This window comes from Martes martes (genome assembly GCF_963455335.1).
Source record: "Martes martes genome assembly, chromosome: 7".
Lineage (NCBI taxonomy): Eukaryota > Metazoa > Chordata > Mammalia > Carnivora > Mustelidae > Martes > Martes martes.
Genome location: NC_137894.1, coordinates 103,096,300 through 103,119,274, shown reverse-complemented (window position 1 = coordinate 103,119,274; position 22,975 = coordinate 103,096,300). Strand labels below are relative to the sequence as shown.

At 36.6% G+C, this 22,975-nt stretch overlaps 1 protein-coding gene across 1 annotated transcript in view; it reads left to right on the top strand.

Annotated features, from left to right (window-relative positions):
* Positions 1-22,975, top strand: part of EXOC5 (exocyst complex component 5) — a 63,778-nt gene that overhangs the window by 1,274 nt on the left and 39,529 nt on the right. The window contains exons 2-4 of the mRNA XM_080807623.1: positions 18,808-18,902; positions 19,590-19,737; positions 21,504-21,698. Of these exons, the coding sequence (XP_080663749.1) occupies positions 18,808-18,902; positions 19,590-19,737; positions 21,504-21,698 (438 nt within the window). The remainder of the gene's footprint in view (positions 1-18,807; positions 18,903-19,589; positions 19,738-21,503; positions 21,699-22,975) is intronic.

Here is a 22,975-nt window from a genome sequence, read left to right as displayed (position 1 = left end):
TGAATGCCACAGTTTTTACAAGAATTGGGAACTTTTCATTTGTTACTGTTACTATATTTTGGGTTCCTGTCAGCTCTTGGATAGATAATGCTTTTGTTGAGAGGAATAACATACCATTGTTATAATAACTAATGATCAAATAGTAATTTGTGAGTGAACGATTATAATTACAAGAAAGAATTTGGAAATATTAATTGTATGTTCTCAAATGTAAGTGTTAGGAGGTATATTGCATTAACTTCTCTAATTCCAAAATCGTGCCATTTGTTTATTGATTGATGCAGGAGCAGGGAGACACTCTTTTGTTAAAAGCTTTTACTGTGTGTTTCTGCGTAAGATTCTAAATAGTTCTGTAGTTCCTTGTTTTAACTTTCACATATTATGAAGGTAGAAAGCTGTTTATGAAATTAAGATCTTTAATTTGCTAAATGAAATACGTGACCAGTTAGCTATTCATAGAAAACTTACTATTTTCTTACAGGGTTCGTAAAGCATTAACCTGTGACTTAATGAATTCTGTATCTCAAACCATATTATGTCTATTTTTCTTTAGATGTTTGACCACATGACTCCACCTAACTTAACTGAAAATATATTTGATTTCTGCCGCCCCCCACCAAGGGTAAAGGGGAGGATATGTGTGTGTGTGTGTGTGTGTGTGTGTATGTATATATATGTATATGACTATGAAATAAATATATATTTGCTTTCTAGGATCATGCTATTTAGTAAAGTAATTGAACCAAATTAGGGTGTAATGTAGCTGAGTGACTTGTTATGTATAGCTGGTAATTGTCTTAAGTGATCAGTGATGACAGAGGCAGACCAGTCCTGTCTGCCAGAGGGTTCATAGGGCAACCTTAAACATGCTTATAGATCTTAATTCATGTGACCTTCTCTTGTTGCTTCATCACATTTGAAAGCCCATTATATTAAAAGTTATAACTAAATGTTAATAGTTACAATTAAGAAATGTATTTATCTTTTCAGCCTACAGTGCACTCTATTCTTGGGTAAGCTTTCCTCCCTAAGTGAAAAGTTGGTCTTTGCTTTAGAGTGAGGAGGAAAATAAAAAACAAACCTCAGTTATTGCTGCTATTTCCTGTTGCTGCTGCCACAGGATCTAGATTGTAGGACATGTCAGGGAGTGTCTTTTTCCCTTCCATTTCTTAGTCACAGCTGGAGAGCTGTAGGAAACAGGTCAGGATGTAGTCAGGATATTTTGTTTTTATGCATCCTGGTTTTAATGCATGATTAAGTTGAATTCTGCTTTCATTTCCACATTGAAAAAGAGGTTAAATCAATACAAAATTATGGTTTGAATCCATGAGGTTTTTTAAGTGTTAACTCTACTTCTTTTAAAATCTTAGTGTTGGTCCTGTGAGACTTCCTTTTATAACGTAAACACCCTCATATGACAAAATCAAACTCCAGGATATTTCTTCAGTTGGCAGAAATGCTAAAGTAATAGATGATTCAGTTACTTTAATAGTGTATATTCTAGAAATTGGCAAGAATACCTTCATAGTTTCAACCCTTGTTGACAAATTTTCTGAAAGATTCTATCTCCAGTGAGCTAAATTATTACTTCAGGATGGACATTGTAAACAGGTTTTCCTATGTGGTTTAGATTATGTTCCCTGCATATAAAAAAGTGGCTGAGGTAGTGAATTCTTCTATTGTTATAAGTATTTCTTTCTTCTCTTACTGCACTATTGAGGACATTGTACTCCCATCTCACTTGCTGTTTTTCTCTCCTGTCATTCCTGGAGTCTTTTTTTTGGGCAGGCTGCCTTTATGGTAGAGTCTGTTGTTAACCAGGATCTATTACCCATTCATTCAACAAATATTTGTTGAATACCTATTAAGTTCAAGATAAGGTGCCAAGATTAATGAGGCTGCATGTCTCAAAAGCATGCCATAGAGTGCTCGCTTAGGCAGCACATATATCAAAGGCATGCCATAGAAATCGTAATACTGTGGAGTGAGCTGCAAAAAATCGAAAATGGTTTAGAGACCAAGTAAGTTTTGGAAATGGGCATAGTTTGCTTTCTTAGAGAGTTACATCATACCTTAGTATATTAAAGGTTCTGAGAAGTTTATTTCCCAAACTAGTTGACCATGAGACTGTTGTATTTTCTACTGCTTGTTAATTTTGTGAATTCCATGAAATGTACTTTGGACAATGTTGAGTTACATATAGAACCTGCCCTTATTATTAAATATGGGGAGCGAATGAAGATATATAATGGCTTACACTGGGAATAAACTTATAAATGGTGTTAAAAATAAAGTGCTATAGGAATTGAGAGAATGGGAAGATTACCTCTAGAAGTGCAAAGGATTAGGAAGTGGTATTTGAATGATACAGTAAGAATCTGTTAGATTTGAGTTTGTGCAGCTGGGTGGAGGGACTTTTTAATAAAGCGGACAATAAAGTCCAAGACAAAAAAGGGAAGTAAGTATAGATCCTTGAGGCAAGGGAAGAGTTCTACTTTGGCTGCAGTATAGCATGCATACAGAAGAGGAATTGCATGTAAGGTAAATTGGGGTTTAACTGTGGAGGTCCTAAATGCCAGGATTAGGAATTTAAGTGTTTTCTTTCCTGTAAGTGTAGGCGCCTTGATAATTTTATTTGAGGTCAGGTATTTTGAACATGGTAACAATGGTTGTTTGACCTCCAGATTAGAATTTAAATAGCCAAGAACACATTTTTGCACACAAATACTTTTATGTTTCTTGAGTTTTCAAACTAAGTTACAAAATATTTAAACACAGTCACTGAAAAAAGATCTCTCTTGTTCAATTAACTAGGTAAGTATATATTAACAAACGTGAGATATGTAAGTAAAGACTGCCCCCTTTACCTTCTGGTTGCTGAAATGCTACTTGTTTTAGCCATATTAACTGTTAGATGATTGTGGAACCTGGCTACTAATTAATTAATTATCATGTATTTGAGAAAATGTGTTCATTCAGCAAACATTTATTGAGTACTAGGGCAGAAGTCATCTCAAGTACTGGAGTTAAAACATGGTTTAAGTTAAAAACCTAGTTGGGGGAGTGAAAGGAAAAGAACTCTGTTCTGTCAACACCAAGACTAGTCTCATTACTCTGACACCAGATATATGGGGATTTCACCTACAACATTTCTGTTTTCCAGCAGACACTGGGTGTTCTGTAATTCATTTCAGTTCTGACACTGTCTACCAGGAGTTAGCCTCAGAACCCAGAAGTTAAGGGCTCAGTACCACAAGTATGTCCCCATTTTAGATACCAATTGCAGTCCAAGTTATCACCTGTGCTTCTGACAGTCTAGCTATAAATTAGAGTTCTCATGACCCCCTCCTCAGGTTCGATCATTTGCTGGAACAGCTCAGAGAACTCAGGAAAATGGTTTACTAACTAGATTACTAGTTTATTTTAAAGGGATATGACTCAGGAACAACCAGATGGAAGAGATGCCTAGGGCAAGGATGGGGGAAAGAGTGTAGCACTTTCAGACCCTCCCTGGGTGTACCACCCTCCCAGTACCTTGATGTATTCAGCAGCCTGGAAGCTCTCTGAACCCCATACTTTAGGGATTTTTATGGAGGCTTCATCACATAGGAATTATCAGTTATTAACTTAGTTAACTCAGGAGTAGAGGGGCTTCTAATCATGCTTGATCTTTCTGGTGACCAGCCTCCATCCAGGAGCCCTATTGCTTCAGTAGAACAAAAGACACTTCTGTCACTCAGGAAGTTACAAGATTTAGGAGTTCCATGTAAGACATTCCTATCAACCACATCACTTAGGAAAATTACAAGGGTTTTAGGAGCTCTGTGTCAGGAACCAGGGTCAAAGACCAAATATTAGAACAAAAGATGTTCCTAGCACATTTATCACTTAGGAAAAAACAAAGGCCTTAGGAGTTGAGTACAAAGACTAAAATATGTATTTCTTAAAATAAAATATACATTTCTTATTATTTTATGGTTATCACAGGGAGACATGTTAATAGATAAGACTTGTACAAGTACAGAATCTCTTCCTGGGATAATTAGGAAAGGTTTCATAAAGTAATGACATATAAATTGGGTGTTGATAGATGAGTAGAGACTTTTCAAGCAGAAGGGCATTCCAAGGCAGAGACAGAAGTGACTGATTTTTTTTTTTTAAAGATTTTATTTATTTATTTGTCAGAGAGAGAGAGCGTGAGAGCGAGCACAGGCAGAGTGGCAGGCAGAGACAGAGAGAAGCAGGCTCCCCGCTGAGCAACGAGCCCGATGTGGGACTCGATCCCAGGACGCTGGGATCATGACCTGAGCCCAAGGCAGCCGCTTAATCAACTGAGCCACCCAGGCGTCCCAGAAGTGACTGATTTTTAAGGTGTGGTGTGTTTAGGAAATACTGAGAAAAGATAGGGTCTGTGTATGCCTGTTTTAGGCATGTGGAGTGGTGGCTCATAGCAAGGCATTGAGACCACAGAGGCAGTTTGGTGGAATCTTCGAGAGGGCCTCCGTATAGGCTATGCTTATGGAAGCTGACATGACTTTTTGAGTGGGGAGAGAGGAGTGGAGAGGCAGATGATTTTAATGTTACTGTGAAGAATGGCTTTCAGTGGGGGGGAAAAGATTGATAGTTGGGAAAATAGAGGGTGTACCCAACCTGGCATAGTTCTTGTCTTTTAGTAGGTAGTCCAGAATTATCTATTGATTGATTAATTCAGGCAGGTGAAATTCAGTGGGGACAGAGAAGATAACAAATATGGGAAGACATTTTGAAGAAGAATCAAAAAATTTTGGTTACTGAGGAGTTAATTCCAAATTTTTGAAGTTGGGAAAGTAACTGTGACAGAGAAAACAGGAAGGAACCTTTCAGGGGGAAGGAATAATGTATTTATTTTTTTTAAAACTACATTTTAAATTTTTAGTAAGATATTCTGGTGAAGAAGTCCAGAAGGCAGTGGGAAATATGAATTAGTAACTCAGAAGAAAACTACAGCTAGAGATACAAATTATCATGGGAGTTGTCATTATGGGTGGCAGTTAGATAGACTTAGGAATGGATGACATCTCTCAGCTTTGTCCGTTACTATTTTGTGATCTTTGACAAGTTACCTAATCTTTTCATACATTTTTCTTATCTATAAAATGGGGATAGTAACAGTACCTACCTTAGAGGGTTATTTCCAAGATTAAATGAGTTGATAAATTTAAATGACTTAGCAGAATGCCATAGAAGAGTAGTAGCTTTTTTTTTTTTTTTTAATTTTATTTATTTGACAGACAGAGATCACAAGTAGGCAGAGAGGCAGGCAGAGAGAAAGAGGGAAGCAGGCTCCCCACTGAGCAGAGAGCCCAATGTGGGGCTTGATCTCAGGACTCTGAGATCATGACCCGAGCTGAAGGCAGAGGCTTTAACCCACTGAGCCACCCAGGTGCCCCGAAGAGTAGTAGCTTTTTAGAATTAATATTGGTAAGTGGGTTGGGAAGAGGACTAGATTGAGATAGGTCAGGGAGAAAAAAATCTTCAAAGAAGACTAATAGGAAATAATCCTAGAGGGAAGAGATAAGAGTAGGAGAGAATAACAGAAAGGTGCTGTGGAAGGTTGTGTTTTTCAGGATGGCTGCAGATCTGTTAGCCTATAATGGGATGTTGATGCTGTGCCCACAGAGGGGTAGGGCCTGTGCTCCCTTCTTGAATCTAGGCAGGTCTATAACTGTATCAGAAGTGTTGCTTATGTGATTTCCAAGGTTAGGTCATGAAAGGTGATGTGCTTGACCTTCTTTTGATTCTCCCTCTTAGAACCCAGCAACTATGCTACATAGCCCATGGGGAGAATCCAGGCTTTTGGCTGACTGAACTCCCAGACTACAGTCAACATCAGCTTGTTAGCTTGAAAGTAGGTCTTCTAGCCTCAAGTTGAATTGCCTCAGCAGATGTGACATGGAACAGAGATGAGATTTCCCTGCTGAGCCCTGCCCAAGTAGCAGATTTGTGAACAAAGTCATCATCATTCTTATTTTAAGCCATTCATTTATTGGAGTGGTTATTATGTAGCAGTAAATGAGTAGAACAGGGCTGATCAACTCCTTATCTACACCAAGATTTAGTAGACCTCTCCCACTCTTCTTAGAGTGGTGGAGGTAGAGGCAGGTAGAGGCAGAGGTAGTGGGTTTACATTTGAGTATTTTGTAGTCTGAATTCTCTAGTCAAACCAACCTGGTGGTGAACTTCTGAAATGAACAAGTCTTTAAGTTGAGGATCATTTATTGACTGTGTATGTGTAATTAGTGTAAAATATTGAGTCCCTGGTGTGCTCAGGAGTTGAGTGGTATATAGTTTAAAAATTTAAATATATAAGATATTTTAAAAATTTTTGCTAACTTTTCTGATGCTATTTTCTTGGAATTGAAATATAAAAATAGTAATAATAGAATGTAGTTAACTTTATCATATGTATACATCTTGGCTTTCTAGGGATGTAATGAATCAAAAAAGTAAATGATTCCAAGGCACCTGGGTGGCTCAGTTGATTGAGCGTCCACATCTTAATTTCAGCTTGGGTTGGCGGGCTCTGTGCTCAGCAGGCAGTCTGCTTGGGATTCTTGCTCTCCCTCTCCCCCTCCCCACTTTAGCTCTCTAAAATGAATAAATCTGTAATAATTTTTTTTAAGTGAGTGAGTCCTTGGATCTATTTGCTTAATTTGATCCCAGAGGCATTTGTTAAGTGTGTGTAAATATATTTAATGTGTAAATTTGTAAATATATTTGATTTGGAATGCTAATGTAAGATTTGTTAGATACTTTAAGTGATAATTTTCATGGTGTTTATATAATTTTAAAAGACACCATAATAGAGTGGAAAAATCCCTGATTAGAATACTGGTTTAATACCTTGACAAGATTTAAATTTCATTGCTTTAGCTACTTATATATAAAAATGAGATGAAGGGACTAGAGTAAGATGATATTTAATGACCATTCTAGCTTTGAACATTTTTTTTTAAATGTTATTTATTTATTTTAGAGAGAGAGGGAGAGAGAGAGAGAGAGAGAGAATGAACGGGAGTGGAGCAGAGAGGAACAAGCTGACTCCACGCTAAGCACAGAGCCCGATGTGGGGCTTGATCCCAAGACCCTGAGATCATGACCTGAGCTGAAATCAAGAGTCAGACACTTAACCTACTGAGCCACCCAGGCACCCCTCTAGCTTTGCAATTTTTTTCTTTTTTCTTTTTTTTTAAGATTTTATTTACTTCTTTAACAGAGAGAGAGAGAGAGAGAAAGAAATAGAGATCACAAGCAGGCAGAGAGGCAGGCAGAGAGAAAGGGGGAAGCAGGCTCCCCGATGAGCAGAGAGCCCGACACGGGGCTCGATCCCAGGACCTGAGATCATGACCTGAGTGGAAGGCAGAGGCTTTAACCCACTGAGCCACCCAGGCGCCCCTAGTTTTGCAATTTTTAAACCTAATTCTGTGGTTCTTTTGAGACTGGTATAAAAAAAAATACTATAACATTTTGTTACCTTTCTCTTTGGGGCATAGAAATCAGATATTACTTTACTGTCAGAAGTGAGATATATTCTATTCTGAAGAGAGATTTTGCATAACAGAATCTAAAATATTTCATAAAATTCTTAAGTACCACCATTTAATCATCTTCAAAATAATTCTAATATGATTAATTGGCCAATTTTATCATAGTTTAAAGAGTTAGCATACCCTTCAAGATGGAATGTTAAAATTGACTTTAGAAAGGTAGGGGTGCCTGGGTGGCTCATTCAGTTAAGCTTCTGCCTTCAGCTCAGGTCATGATCCTGGAGTCCTGGGATGGAGCCCCACATTGGGACCCCTGCTCAGTGGAGAGACTGCTTCTCCCTCTGCCCCTCACCCAACTTGTGCTCTTTCTTTCTCTCTCATGTGCACACTGTCTCTCAAATAAATAAATAAAATCTTAAAAAAAATAAGTAAAACTATTCATCTCATAGTGTTGCAGATAATTTTCAAACTTATTTTGGCAGAGTTTGCCTTAATTGCCATTTAAGTGTCTTAATGTGCTTTATCTTCCTACCTTTCCACTTTGCCAGCCTGACACAAAATAGAGGGTTTATAGTGCTTTAAAGATTTATTTATTTATTTATTTGATGGATAGAGATCACAAGTAGGCAGAAGTAGGCAGAGAGGCAGGCAGAGAGAGAGGAGGAAGCAGGCTCCCCGCTGAGCAGAGAGCCCAATGCGGGACTCGATCCCAAGACCCTGGGATCACGACCTGGGCCGAAGGCAGAGGCTTAACCCACTGAGCCACCCAGGCGCCCTATAGTGCTTTAAAGAAAAAAGTCAATGCTTATTAAACGTACTTCATCTATTAATCCCCCATAAAACACATAGTCTCGTGAAAACCAAATCAAATGACTTTAAAAAGGAGAGGCTAAATGTAATAAAATTTAGTTCCAGTGCCAGAATTGCATAAGGTTCGTATTTGGTTTTTATTGAAATTTTGAGTTTTCCAAAATTGGGAATGCCTGCTTTTTATTTTTGGAGTGTGGAGTGGTAGTACTGCCTTTGTGGTTTTGGATATGTGGATTAAGGCTTGATTTTTCAAGATCCTTTGCAGGAGATTTGGCCATGGCCCCAATTTAGCAAGTGTTTTGACTTACTGTGCATCTGTGGTGCTCAGTATTATTCTGTTGACCACAGTTGGAAAGCAAGAGAAATGTATGACAGATGCTATGCTTGATTTCAATTTAAGTGTGGAGAAGAGTGAAACTTATAAAACTTATTATGAAACAATAAATGATACAAGTGACAGTATTGTTCTGTGTTGAAATTTGAATTTTTAAGCGTTGTTAGGGGTTTAAGTGAAAAAATCAGGGAAGGTCATGTAGGAATGGAACTCTTCACGGAGGAAATAGGAATTGAGCTGGGCTTTGAGTAAATATAAAAAGGTGTTTAGATTGTTGGAAGAGAAAGAGTATCCTTGTGGGATGAATTACCTGGCCACAGGTAAAGAAGCAGAGGTAGCATGGGTGAGAAGAGAAGACTGGAATAGGCTGATGGTAATATGGCTGTTCATTTTGGAGGTAAAAGAAGTTGGGTAGGAAGTGTAAGATAAGAACCTTAAAGATGGACGTAAGAGTGTGAGCTTAGTAGCTTAGGAATTGCATAGCAAGTTTCTGACTAAAAGAAAGCAGTGTTTTAAAGATTAATTTGGCAGTGGTATGCACAATAAATGTAAGAAAAATACTTTATAGGTAGTACTTGTGAACCCATGGGTTAGTTGCTTTCATGGGACCCAGAAATACTTCCTTATGAAATCCTCTGAGCCTTATTTTTTTTTACCTAGGCTAGGGGAAAATATTACAGTTTATTTTTAGTTTGTGGATGGTTGTAACACATTGCATTCAATCTGTTTTTGGGAAAGATACTTTAAGAAAACATAGAAGTTTAGTTTTATCAAAGAAACAATGTTAAATTAGGGATTTATGTTCCTGTCCAAGAGCATGATGTCTTAATTTTTAGTAGAAGTGACCACAAACTCCATGGTTTCCTTACAACCGGCAGCAGTTGTAAAAAATACAACATCAGTTCAACAGGCTGACACAATAATCAATTATGTAAAGTTGAACTTAATATGGTAGTGTTTTAGTCTGTGGTGCATACTTCTGAGGTTTTTGTTTTTGTTGGGACAATTTTTGCTTTTAATTACTGTAGTAAAATAGAAGGTAAGGATATAACTTAGGTTTGTGAAATTCTAAAAGATTTTTTTTGGGAATTGTTTACAGGTGTCTTTGAGAATCCTTTGGAGTGAGTTGGTCATTTGGAAGTCTTTAAATCTGTTAGTTTGGCTATCTTTCTTATTGTAAATGCCTTTGCAGCAAGGTTACATGTTAGAGAGCAAGTTACTGAGATTTATTTGGTTTTATAAGCAGAAAGCATTTTGTTTTGTTTTGCTTTTTGCTTTTTTGGAACTTTCATTCCATTGAGAGCTGTAGCTGATTTATCTTAAACTCTTGTGATAATTCAGTTGCCTTTGAGGATAAAACCTGTACTTTGCTTCCAGGACACTGTTCTCTTCTGATTTTCCTTCCTCCTTCTACTGATCCCTCCTGCTTTGTCTCTTTTGTTGGATCCTTTTCCTCCATCTATCTGAATGTTGTTGACATGCTCTTCTCTTTCCTAGATGTCATCTAGTTCTGAGATTTTAAATAACTCTAAAATTATATCTAGCTCTAGTTTCTTCCCTGTAATACAAACTTATTTTTCTGATTATGTGCTCTGCATTTTCTCTTACTGTATTATTGAATAGGTGTCCACCACAGATCATATGCAAAGCAGAAGTTGTTTCCTCACTCCCTCTTTCCATCTCTTCCCAGTCTTGGTAAATGACACCACCCACCATTCACACAGTTAGTTGTTCAGGCTGCAGTCTTCCATGAGTAATCATGATTTCCTTTTTAAATTTCTCCCCATATCCAATCCAGCAATTTGTATGAATACATCCTTTAAAATGTCATGAACCCGATCATTCCTTAGTACCTTCACCACTGTCACTTTCATCTGAACTATTACCATTATCTCTCAACTACCACAGTGTTGCAGGTTGAATTCTCTGAAAAGCAGACTTTGAGACAGAGTTTAGTGTGCAGAATATTTATTAGGAGGAACCCTTGGGATGAGGATCTGTGAAGGGACAAGGTGAGGATGCAGGATTGGGCTTGTGGAGAAAGAGAGCTGTGGTGCTGGCCCCGTGATAGTGTTATTGGCCCCAGTGGGGAGTTCTGGAACAAAAATGAGCTGTCAGAGTTGTCCTGCTTTGAACCAAAGTAGTCAGGCCTTTATAAAAAAAATCCCTATCTTAGGTATTGCTAGATCACACTGGGAAAAGTATGACATTGAGTGAATTGGTTCTCTGCTACTGAAGTGATCCCTGAAAATACTGCTGGCTGAAAGCTCTCTGCTGATAGCACAGCACTGCTCGCTACTAGAACAAGACCCTTCTTGAAGGGAGATCTGGATGACATATCACTATGTCTACCACAGACCACTCCTGTGCCACTGGACTCCACCTTTTCCTATACATTTGGGAAGCAGCTCCTTTCACGTTCCAATTGGGGGGAAAATTAGGAGGTTAGTGGGGAACTATGGCTCCCACTATTGTGGCTGGTTTCAGGTTATGCCTGATACTCATTTCTCTAGTTTCTGTTTCCCTTCTCTAGTCTCCATTCTAATACTCCCTTACCTTCAGCTAATGCCCCTGCTAATCTTGGTTGCTTTACTGGTTACCATGCCCTTCTTAGGCCAGGGTTGCTATGCTTCTTTGTGTACTTTCCGAATTGGTCAAAAGAGTACCAAGAGATCTCCACGAAGAGATCTGTGTGTCACAAACATTGTTCCTGCACCTATGATGTAATAGCAGCCCTGCCTCCTGATCAGAATCAGTTGCCTCTGCCAAAGATAGTCATTCTTCTTCTTGCCTTTATCCACTGGATGTAAGCAGCTGAAGTGCCCAGGCAGCACTCATAGTTACTGTTTAATGGGACTTTTATTATATTCCCAGGTGAAGAGATCTTTGCCTTCAGAGATCAGACCTCTCTCTAGATTCCAAAATTGTAGGACTAGAAAGCACAAATTGAGAGTCATTATAAGCAGGACCACTTCTGCTTTTGTGCATTGTTCTCAGACTCATGTTTTTCCTGTGGGAACACAGCATCATATAAAGGTTTTAAATTCAGAATATATAACTGCATCTTGGAGAATAGTGCTCTGTCTTTATAGTTATTGTCCCTGAACTTCAGCTGTGCCTTTAGCAGGCTGTTCCAATGCCCTGTCAGACTAGTAGCTTCTGGGTGGTGTGGTTTGTGATATGACCATTGGATCCATGGTCACCTCCTTTGCTGTAAAGTGGGTCCTTTGAGGTGATGTGGTATGTGGGATCCAGTGCCACAGAAACAACACTCCCTCTGAGGAGAGGCATACCCAACTCAAATGTTTCTATTCCTGTCAGAATGAATTACTTATCCAGACTGGAAACTAATGTAATCAACATGCTACTATGTGGTTGATTAGTCTGCTTGAAGGATGTGGCTCTTTCAGGGGCTCAGAGTTGGTCTTCGTTACTGTTAGGCTCGATGTTGAGCTTTGATGGTAACTGCATCAGCTTCAGTAAGTAGGACCTCATGCTGTTGGGGCTGTGTTGTCTCTGTCCTGTGTCCCCTCTGTTCATGTCCCCAGGGTGCTGATGCTAGGCAAAGGCTGACTGATGTCAACTGGTAGAGTCATTTTGTCTACCTGGTTGTTTGATTCTTCTTCCATGGTAGATGGCCTCTGGTGATACAGAGATCTTCACACTCTGTGCTCACTTACATGTATCCATCCACATGCCTCTATCCCAGATTCCTCCATCCTCAGTCTTCTAATTTTCCCCTCTCATAGCCAGGCCCTTTGCCATTGTCTTTGAATCCATATATATGCTAACCTAAGGTCCATTCTCTGTCCACCCAATCTGATGAGCAGGTATATTTTGCAACATTTCGCCTGTTGAGAGGATTTTTTTTCTTGCCGCTGAATTTCAAGGCCACCTGAGTGAGCTTTTAATTGTAGCTGCTGTCCATTTTTAGTCGATACCTGCATGCCTAGCCAACTCTCCACAAACCAAGCTCAGGCTTTTTCCTTCTCCATCACCTGGTTGTAAGAGATCCCCCATAAGGCTATACATGTTAATTGAAGGAGGAATGCTAGTGCAATAATGGTAGAGATCATGGGAGTTTGGACTTTCTGCTTATGCTTATGCAGTTTGCTTTCTGGTTTTGTTCATGTCTGATTCTGGGTTTACCCCATCCATCTTAAGATGAAGAGTTCCTCAGTCCACTTGACATAATAACTTGGTGAGTCTATTAGAACCCAGCTCATGCTGTAAAGTTCTGGATACATGTTCACTTCATGCCGTGTGGTTAGGTGTGCTATCTCTGCCAGGGTCCAGTGGCACATCGGGAGTTATTTCTCAAAAGGTCTATAATTCTCTGCTATAGATGACACAACTTTGCTTTATTACCCAGAGATCTGTATTGTGATTATCCTACTGGGGCTTGCCACAACTCCACTTGACATTGTTTCCCAAAACTGATACCTTTAGTAAACACTGATTCCTTTAATACTATAGGGTCTGTGAAGTTATATGGCCCAGACAGCAGGGTTGGTTGTCTGGCCCCGACTTGTGCACAGCCCTTTCCTGCTTTTTTGTCACTTGATATATGTGCCAGAGCATGTGCATTCAGAACCTGGAAAGGCCTATCAGGTATTGTGTGTCCTTGTGGTGGAAGGTGCAAGGTACAATAATTGTCCTTTACTTTGGGTGAGATGTCTTGGCATGCCCCTGATTACCTTAAAATTTTACTGATTCAGGGACGCCTGGGTGGCGTCATGATCCCAGCGTCCTGGGATCAAGTCCCACATGGGGCTCCTTGCTCGGCGGGGAGCCTGCTTCTCCCTCTGCCTCTGCCTGCCACTCTATCTGCCTGTGCTCGCTCCCTCTCTCTCTCTCTCTCTCTGACAAATAAATAAATAAAATATTAAAAAAAAATTTTACTGATTCAGTGTGCCCTTGCGTCTTTGTATAGTATATAGCAGTCTCTTGAATGCATGTATCTTATGAAGACCTCTCCAATGATGTTAGTTACGTATGATGAATCAGTAAGATGTTCTTCAGAACGTCCAAATGGTACAAATTATGTTATAATAGAAGTAGGAGAGTTCACATGGTCTTGAAGCAAAACTGTAATGTATACCATTGTCAGTTCCATGTCTGATCCTCTTTTTTAATAGGGATAGAAAATAATGTATCTGCCAAATCATTAGCCGTATACCATGAGGGTAGGAGATACTGCATCTGCATCATTACATGACACATGTAATGGGCTACTTTTTGGTTGATTTTGAGATAATCACCTTCCAGGATTTGTCTGGTAAGACCCAGACTAATGAATTAAGTGAGAAAATTATGAGGAACGTAAATCCAGCATTCTTTAGGTAAGAGGTTGGCCGTCTTACAGCCCATGGGGTAGATGCTGTTTTTAGAGTTTTACTGATAGACAGCCATGCCCTTTTGTTTATTCACAGTCTATGGCTACATTTGTACTATGGCTGCAGAGTTGAATGGTTGTAAGAAAACTGTATGGCTTATAGGCCTAAAATACTTACTGTGTGGCTCCTTAAGAAAAAAAATTGCTTATCCTTTTTTTAGAGCTTTAAGAGTGACACTAAATTTTGCCCTTCCCTGATTTACTATATTGAGTAGGGGCAATTTCAGAGACACCTTGGACTTCCCCACTATAAAAGCTCTTACTCTATGGACCAAGGACCCAATTGGGAGTTACATCAGCCATCAAGTGTGTCTATCACTGTTACATGTTCGCAGACTGGGGAAATGGCCAGTAGTTGGAGTAGTGGAGCCATTGGATCTTGGCTAAGAATCCGTTTATTTCTTGGTTCCCAAAAGTCCTCACTTTCTTGAGTCCATGATGCTTGGAGTCAATCAAGTATTGGAATCACCTAGGACCTTATATACAACAGACCTCAAAATGTTTGAGTGTTCCCCTTTCTCTAGTGCACAGTTACTCAAGTAAATGGTCATAGCTTTTTTAGGGGGAAGGAGTAGTAGAATCATCACTGCATATATTTGCTAGCATATTGGAGAGTCCTCCCTTCCAGGAACCTGGCATTTTTTTCAATAAATAGCTGGAAGTATATCATAGTACATCCTCTAAGACCTTGACATAAGCTCTGGACTCCTACTACCTCTTTTGTATCTCATCTACAGTATTCTCTGCTCTAGTCATACTGACCTCTTGTCATTGCTCATATGTCAAGTTTGTTCTCTGTACTTGAGCATTGCTTTCCTCCATGGCTTATTTCTTAGCTGTGTTCAGGTCTTTGTTCAAAATTTGTTTTCTTAGAGAGGCCTTGCCTGATTACTTTTGCCAAATAACTACTTTAATCCATCACTCTGTATCCTCTTTAGTTTTCTTCATAGTTCTTATTTATCATTTATCTGTTCATTTGTTTGTCACTCCCTTTCATGACATCCATAGGGGCAGAGATTTTTCTCCTGCCTTATTTACTGCTATTTCCTGGGTTTGTAGAATAGTCAGTAACATGCACTAGGCCCTCCATGAATATTTGTTGAATGAAGGAATATTGTATTTTGAGAAAATTGAAATATTTCATATTAAAAAATGCTTGCTTGTTTTTTTTACCATGTCAGTAATATTTGTCTGCTGATGTATACATTTTTGGACATATATAATTTAATAAAACTGGTATATTGAAATTAATGAACAGTGTAAATTTCAATGAAATTTGAAAGTTGAAAATTGCCATAATAAATTGCAATTTATTCTTACCAAGTAATAAATTAATAACACATGAGAACTATGATTATTAATTATTTACTTAGATGTGCATGTGTAAAATATGACAAGGAAAAGGAACATGATTATTATGTAAAGTTATTTATGGGACTATTGTGGACTTTTGGAAGAGGTGACTACTTTCTAAATTAATTTAGCCTCTTTTAAAGAAAAAGCTCTGGATTTTACCAGAAGTGAAAATTTGGACCTCTGAAATCAGATAAATCCATGTGACCTTGGATTAAATAACCTTTTTCTATCACACAATTGCATAGGTATAAAATGAATCAATGTTGATAAAACCTACCTCATAAGTATTGACTTGTATTATAGGTAAGACTTGTATTAAATGAGATAAAGTATGTAAAGTATTAGGCACATAATAAGCACTTAAAAATTAGCTGTTGTCAACATTATTTAGGATTATTTCATATGCTTGTCAGATTTTAAGTTTTGAAGTAGCTCAGTTTCTAAAGTTCTAAGTAGCTCTAAGCAAATTCCTTTATCTTGAGTCAATGTTTCCCAATTTATATATGTAAATTAAGAATTTTTTGACATATATAAACTTTTGTCTCAATAGAAATGAAGTAGACAGAGAAGAGGTTTGATTATTTAAATGATCATATGTTTGCTAAATGGGTTAATTATATTTCAGAGGGCCAAAATTTTTCCTCTGTGGGATATCTAATTTATCCTTAGGACTTAATTCTCAAACATGTCAGCACATGGATAAACTTTTCTTTTTTTTAAAGTAGCCAGCAACCTTGTTTACTTTCTGTGCCTTCATCCTATCAGATAGCTTCCCTATAATGGCATTCTTATGAGGGAAACTGGATTAATATGACAGCTATATTTCAGTTACTTGACTGCTATAAGAGAGACTTTTATAGGTAAAATGTAAAGTTTAAAAATTTTTTTTAATACCTACTTACATTGTTTTGTGTTCTTACTGCTCGATGTTTACTTTTTTCTTTTAGCAATTAGTGATGTTAACAGTCGTAAAGGTTTTATGGTTTTCTCATAAAATATGAAGCAGTTTGAAAGTTGATATTGGATTCTGCCTTCAGATGGGCATGTGACAGTGTATCAGTTGTCTGATAAAATTATCGGTATGCATTATTGGTGGGTCATATGATTGGAATGTTTATAAATATAAGTAGAAATTTTAAAAGACATGATCAGTGATGTGCATATGCCTTCATGTGGCAGTTTTTACCTTTTTAGCTTCACCTGTTATACTTACCATCTAACTTTAGGTACAGGGAACTACTTATAGTTTCCCATAGTTGCCATTTAGTTTTACATAGCAATAGAACAGAATGATTCAAATCTCAGCTCAGCTTGTGTTACCTTGGTTAAGTAATTAACCTCTCTTAATTTTAGTTTCCTCATCATAAAGTGAGGATAAAATAGGACCTTCTTTACAGGTCTTATGAAGAGAATAGTAAATGAAGTAATACATGTAAAAATATTTATGTGAGATGTTATTCTTGTTGGTACATATAAGTTGTTGGTACATATGATAAGAATGTGCACAATGCATATTCTTATCATGATAGTTATTGTCAGCCTGACTGAAATTCGTGCTCTCATTCCTCCTCTCACATGAGACTGGTGGTGGTGGTGATGAAGATGATGATAAAAAAAGAAGAAGTTTATTATCTGTTGGCCTTAATTGTCATCTCTCATGTTTCTCCAGATGTTGTCCTTGTGATCTAGTCTGTCTTACTTCTCAGCTCCTCTAATAGGTTAAGTTCTATCTGCTCTTTCCTAATAGGAAAAAATATTTGTTCCATTATTGCCTGGGTGATTTTTCTTCTTTATTCTAGTCTCAGCTGAAGTGTTAGGTCCTCTGAAAGTTTGCGTGATGTAATGCCTACTTCTTGCCAGTCTTCTCTCCCTTACTGTCTTTCCATCATGTCTGTTCCTGTTGTGTAGACTTAGATCCAGGACTTTTCTTTTGCTTACATTTATCACAATTATAACTAGTTATGTCTGTACTTGTTTATTGTTGGTATCCTTACCTAGATCATTCCTATGAGGCCTTGCAGGAACCCTGTCTGTTGAATTAACATCTATATTCTACTGCTATGCCCAGCACATAGCAGTTGCTTAGCAAAATTTGCTGAATTAATAAATACCACATTTCTGTTGCCCAACTACCTGTTGAGGTAACAATTTACTCAGAAGTGTTTAATATTAAAGTTTGCACACATTCTTTTATGTATCACATATGATGCATTCTTTATAATTTTTCCCCTATTAGGCTGTGAGTTTCTTGAGGTAACAGTTTTTTAATATATCTTTTTATTTCAAAGCCTAACAAAGTGCTTGGCACTGGAAATTTTATTGTTCAATGACTGTTTATCAATGAAAATATGTTTTTAACATATGATTAACAAATGGAGAATTCAAACTAGAATCACCAACAAATGCTACTAGTTTAAGTTACATGCTAAGTGGGAGGCAATATATGATATCCAGTTGTGTGAAAGAAGGTAGTATGAAAAGTACATAAATTAGTGTGTATTAGTCTAAAAAAATTATTGTCAGCTAATGGTGAGCATTTGAATGTTTAGTTTCTTGATTGGGTCTTCTACTTGAATACTCTTTTTTTTTCCACAATTCATGCTTTTTTTCTGAGAAAATTTAGAAAAGTGTATCCTGCTTTTTTTCATTAGTATTATATGTAAACATTTTTGCATTTAATTTTTTTAGCATGATTTTAATAGGAAGATAGTTTTTCATCCTGCAAGTTTGTCATGATTTTTTAATAATGATTTATTGAGTATTTATGAAACAATTATGAGATATTATACATAATACTCAGTGAACATTCAGCAAAAATTGTTGTGTTCATATCTGCTTTCCCCTTAGAATTTTAAAGGTAGAATTACTGGGTTAAAGGGTATAAGCATTTGTAATACTGTTGATGTTATTAAATCATTATCTGTTGTCCTTCAAAAATATTCTACCTATCAATGTTTCTAAAACATGAGTGTGTGAATTTCAGTTTACCCTCTCCTGTTTTGCATATTGTAATTACCAAAAAAACCGCTTTGTCAGTGTGTGTGGTTAAAAAAAAATGATAATTTGATTTTATTTGATGATTAGTGAGGCCACAAGTATTTCATGTTTCTCGTATGTCTTCTATAAATTGTATCCTTTGGTCATTTTTCCATTGGGATGTTCTAACTAATTATAATACTATTCTAATATTTTAATATTCTAATTTTATTAATCTATTCATTTTTTAAAATGAAAAAGCCTTGTACATTTTAATAATATTGATGTGCTTAAATGGAAATTTAACTCCATTTTAAGACCTCACATAGTAGAACCTGTTTCATTTTTGTAAGTAGCATTAAGTTATCTCCTCTGAAACTTTTTTAAAGAACATTTATTTTGTAAATTAGGAGCCTTTTGTGGCAGATGAGTATATTGAACGACTTGTGTGGAGAACCCCAGGAGGAGGCTCTAGAGGGGGTCCTGAAGCTTTTGATCCCAAAAGGTGAAGTAAAAATGTTTTTTCCCCCATAGATCCAATCTAGTACAAGTTTGTGTTTGAAATAGAGGTGACTATTGAAATTCCTTCCAAAGTTTGTGTGAAGGGATTTTAGTTAATACTTGGCCAGTAAAGATAAAAGCATTAGAATTAGGGGTTTGTTTTCTTTTATATTTCTTTTATTTTAGAGAATGACTTCAGCTGGTGTTAGGGGAGGGGTTTTACTGTGTTAAAAGAATTTAATGTCTTCTCCAATTAGTAATAAATTAGAAAAGGTTGGTTATATCTCTAAAATAAAAACATGTTGAATATGTTTTTTTAAGTACAGTTGTAAATCAGAGAAACAGAAAGTCACTGTTCCCTGGAATGCACAATGTTATTTTTATATAGTCTATAAATATTTTTATATTATATATATAAAAATATATTTTTATCTTTTTGACTATTTCTATAAAATTGATTTCTATTCTGGCAAGTAGAAGAGATTCTGGGTGAGGTTTTCTTTTCTTTTTTTTTCCTGGGTGAGGTTTTCATTCATCATAAAGATAATCCCAAAGATGTTCTCGAGAAAATTAACATGATCATCCCTACTTCAGGGGATGATTATTGATACTTTATTTCAAGTGAACTGGCCAGTTCCTAATGATTACTCATAGATGGATTGATATATATATTCTGATTTTCCTCTATTAGGTTATTAGAAGAATTTGTAAATCATATTCAGGAACTACAGATAATGGATGAAAGGATTCAAAGGAAAGTAGAGAAACTAGAGCAACAGTGTCAGAAAGAAGCCAAGGAATTTGCCAAGAAGGTACAAGAGCTCCAGAAAAGCAATCAGGTAAAGAGTTAAGCTATGAATAGTTTACACAGGTTATAATATCTTTATTTCTTTCCACTATTAAGTTCTTTAAAAACTCTAGTCACATAATAGTAACTGTTGAGGTTTCTATCAACTGTTCCCATCCCTGGGGAAAAATGTCAGTGAATTATTAACAGACACTCTTAGCACTGACTTGCTGTTGATCCGTGGTTTGTGATCATGGTAGATCCTTCTTAGGTTGGAGTGGTATCCAGTACAGTCACAGTGCAAACTTTAGCAGACCTGCATTTTTAGGGGCTCATGATTAGCTTGGATATTTAAGTAGTCGTTTGTATTCTCATTAAGCATAAAACAAAGTAATACCAGAACAGCTATTGCCTGGATCAGTTTTTCCCCTAATCTGGGAAGTTTTCTACAAGTCATGTGGTATATACTCAAAGGAGAACTGTAATGTCACAGTGAGAGTGGATACAGAACTCTTCCTCAATCCATTTTGGAGTAAAATCAAATCAGTAGCCTGGCCCTGGGGTAAGTAAGCAACTTCCAAGCCATTCTTAAGCCCTAAACTGAATCTGGAACATGTGAACCCCCTTTACAGCTTGGGCCTTATCTGGAACCTGATTGCCATTTATAAATGTAGTTCATGGAGTCCTGCTTAGCATTGCTGCTTCCCAGGGGCTGTTCTTTAGTGTTAGGAATTAGCAAACTGATTTCTGCTCACATTATATTTATTTGATTTACTTCACTTAAGTATATATGGCTGTGAAAAATATTTAATAAAGTCAGTAATTTATTTAAGACAGGAAATGTCTTTTTAAGTAGTCAAAGTGATAAGATTCCAAATGCTTATAATGCAGTTTTCTCTTGGTAATAATAATAGTATTAATAGTTAATTTAACAAGCTTTGGAGACTGCTCTGCCACTTACTAGTGTTATAATCTCAAACAACTTCCTTGTGCCTCAGTTTTTTCCATCTATAAAATAAGTTGTTAAAAGGATTAAATAAGTAAATACATGTAATGTGCTTAGAACAGTGTCTGGCACAGAGGAAGTCCTTAGTGAATGTTTGCAGTTCCTTCCTCCCTTACCTCATAACTTAAAGTCAGAACAAAAGTGCCATACTGAATTATCAGCAATTTTGTTAATGGCAATTCTAAGGCATTCATTGTACATAACTTTCAAATACCACATGACAGTCTGTGTACCCTGGAAAAAGGGGAAGAATATGTGAGGAAGTATATACCTTTGCTTCACTTGAATAATGGTTATAGTCTTTTATGTTTTCAAAACTGGGCAAAATCATCTTATCTTATATCTAATACTAGCATCGCTCTTCAGATATTTGAAATAAATGTTAAATGCTCTATTTTTAATTAATGCCTTTTATTTCTGACATTTTTGACACAGTGTAGTAGCAAGCAAATTGTTTAAATCACTGGTCCCTTTGATACTTAGTTCGTTGATTTCAGAGTCATTGTTTAGGACTTAATTGTACTGGGAATATTGTTAAATAGGATACTCTTTTATTGCTTAACAAATGTTCATGATAAAATATTATTTTTATAGTTAAAGGTATAAATGTGTGCAACTGTTAAAAAGTTTTCAGATCATGCAGTGCTAATGGGCATAAATTGTTTCTAGTTTAGCTCACATATAACTTCTGTGTTATCTTTAGTTACCTAAGTTAGAGAGTAGAGATGAGATTGATGGTCTAGTTTTGATATGAATTCACTTATAAACTAGATTCTCTGATTGTATTTTATGCTTCTGTGCATTTTTCCTAGGTTGCCTTCCAGCATTTCCAAGAACTAGATGAGCACATCAGCTATGTAGCAACCAAGGTCTGTCACCTTGGAGACCAGTTGGAAGGGGTAAACACACCTAGACAGCGGGCAGTGGAGGCTCAGAAATTGATGAAATACTTTAATGAGTTTCTAGATGGAGAATTGAAATCTGATGTTTTTACAAATTCTGAAAAGGTGAGTACTGTCAGAAGGATAAAAGCACCTGCATCACTAATAACAATGCCCAAATTATGAACTACGTTTATTATTTTCCAATTACTACTTTCAAATCACCAAGTAGCTGACTTATTAAAACTTTTTATTGTTCTGAAGTGTGTTTTAATACACTTGCTGCAGATTACTAATGAAGTGTGTATATTCAGATTTTTAATTGCAGGATTGTCTGGAATTTTTTTTTATGAAATTATGTGTGTTTTGACAATGCTAGGTAACTGTGTTAATAAGTATTTCTTTTCCATAGTTGACTTTTCATATTAACATAATTTAATGGTTATATTCCATTGGGTGAGGATGTAGTCTGACTTAAATCACTGACAGGCTGAAGTATCTTTCTCCACGAGGAATGCAGAAGTTCTGATTTCTATTACTTGAATAAAGAGCTCTTATAAAGAATTCAAGCATAGTTTGGACTGAAGAGAATTGAAAAATCTAAATTGTTTATATTAATCCTTTTCATAGCACTAGTCACTTAATACTGGTCTAAGTATTAAGTATTGGCTGTTCTACAGTCTTGAAAGGAAGATAGTTAGCTGACTTTCTTCCTCCCATGGGGAAAAATCAAAATGCATGAAAAAATTCTTATAGATAGTATATACATATGGTAACATTGTCCACTAATATATAAATATAGTTTTCCCTGAATTATTCCAAGTTTACACCATGGAATATTTTTGATAGTGGAATGTTAAAAGTTAGGTATTGTTGAAGTTTACTTTGAATTAAGCAACACATTTTTGTGAGTAGGAACTATATAGGCTTATAGAATTTATAATTTTTAGAGACCTTTGGAGAAACAGTTACATATTTTATAAAATTCCTGTAAGGAAAAGACAGTATTTTAAATAATTAGTATGGGGCGCCTGGGTGGCTCAGTGGGTTAAAGCCTCTGCCTTCAGCTCAGGTCGTGATCTCAGGGTCCTGGAATCGAGCCCCGCATTAGGCTCTCTGCTCAGCGGGGAGCCTGCTTCCCTCCTTTCTCTCTGCCTGCCTCTCTGCCTACCTGTGATCTCTATCTGTCAAATAAATAAATAAATAAATAAAACCTTTTTTAAAAATAAATAAATAAATAATTAGTATAAGCAGTTGTATTTATAGTATAAAGTTGAATTGACAAGGTTAGCATTAAGAACATTATCATACTTAAACACTTGTTAAACAGTGGCCATATCTAGCTTTTATTAGATTTTTAAGATTTTATAGATTTTTAAGCAAAAGAGTAGATATACATATAT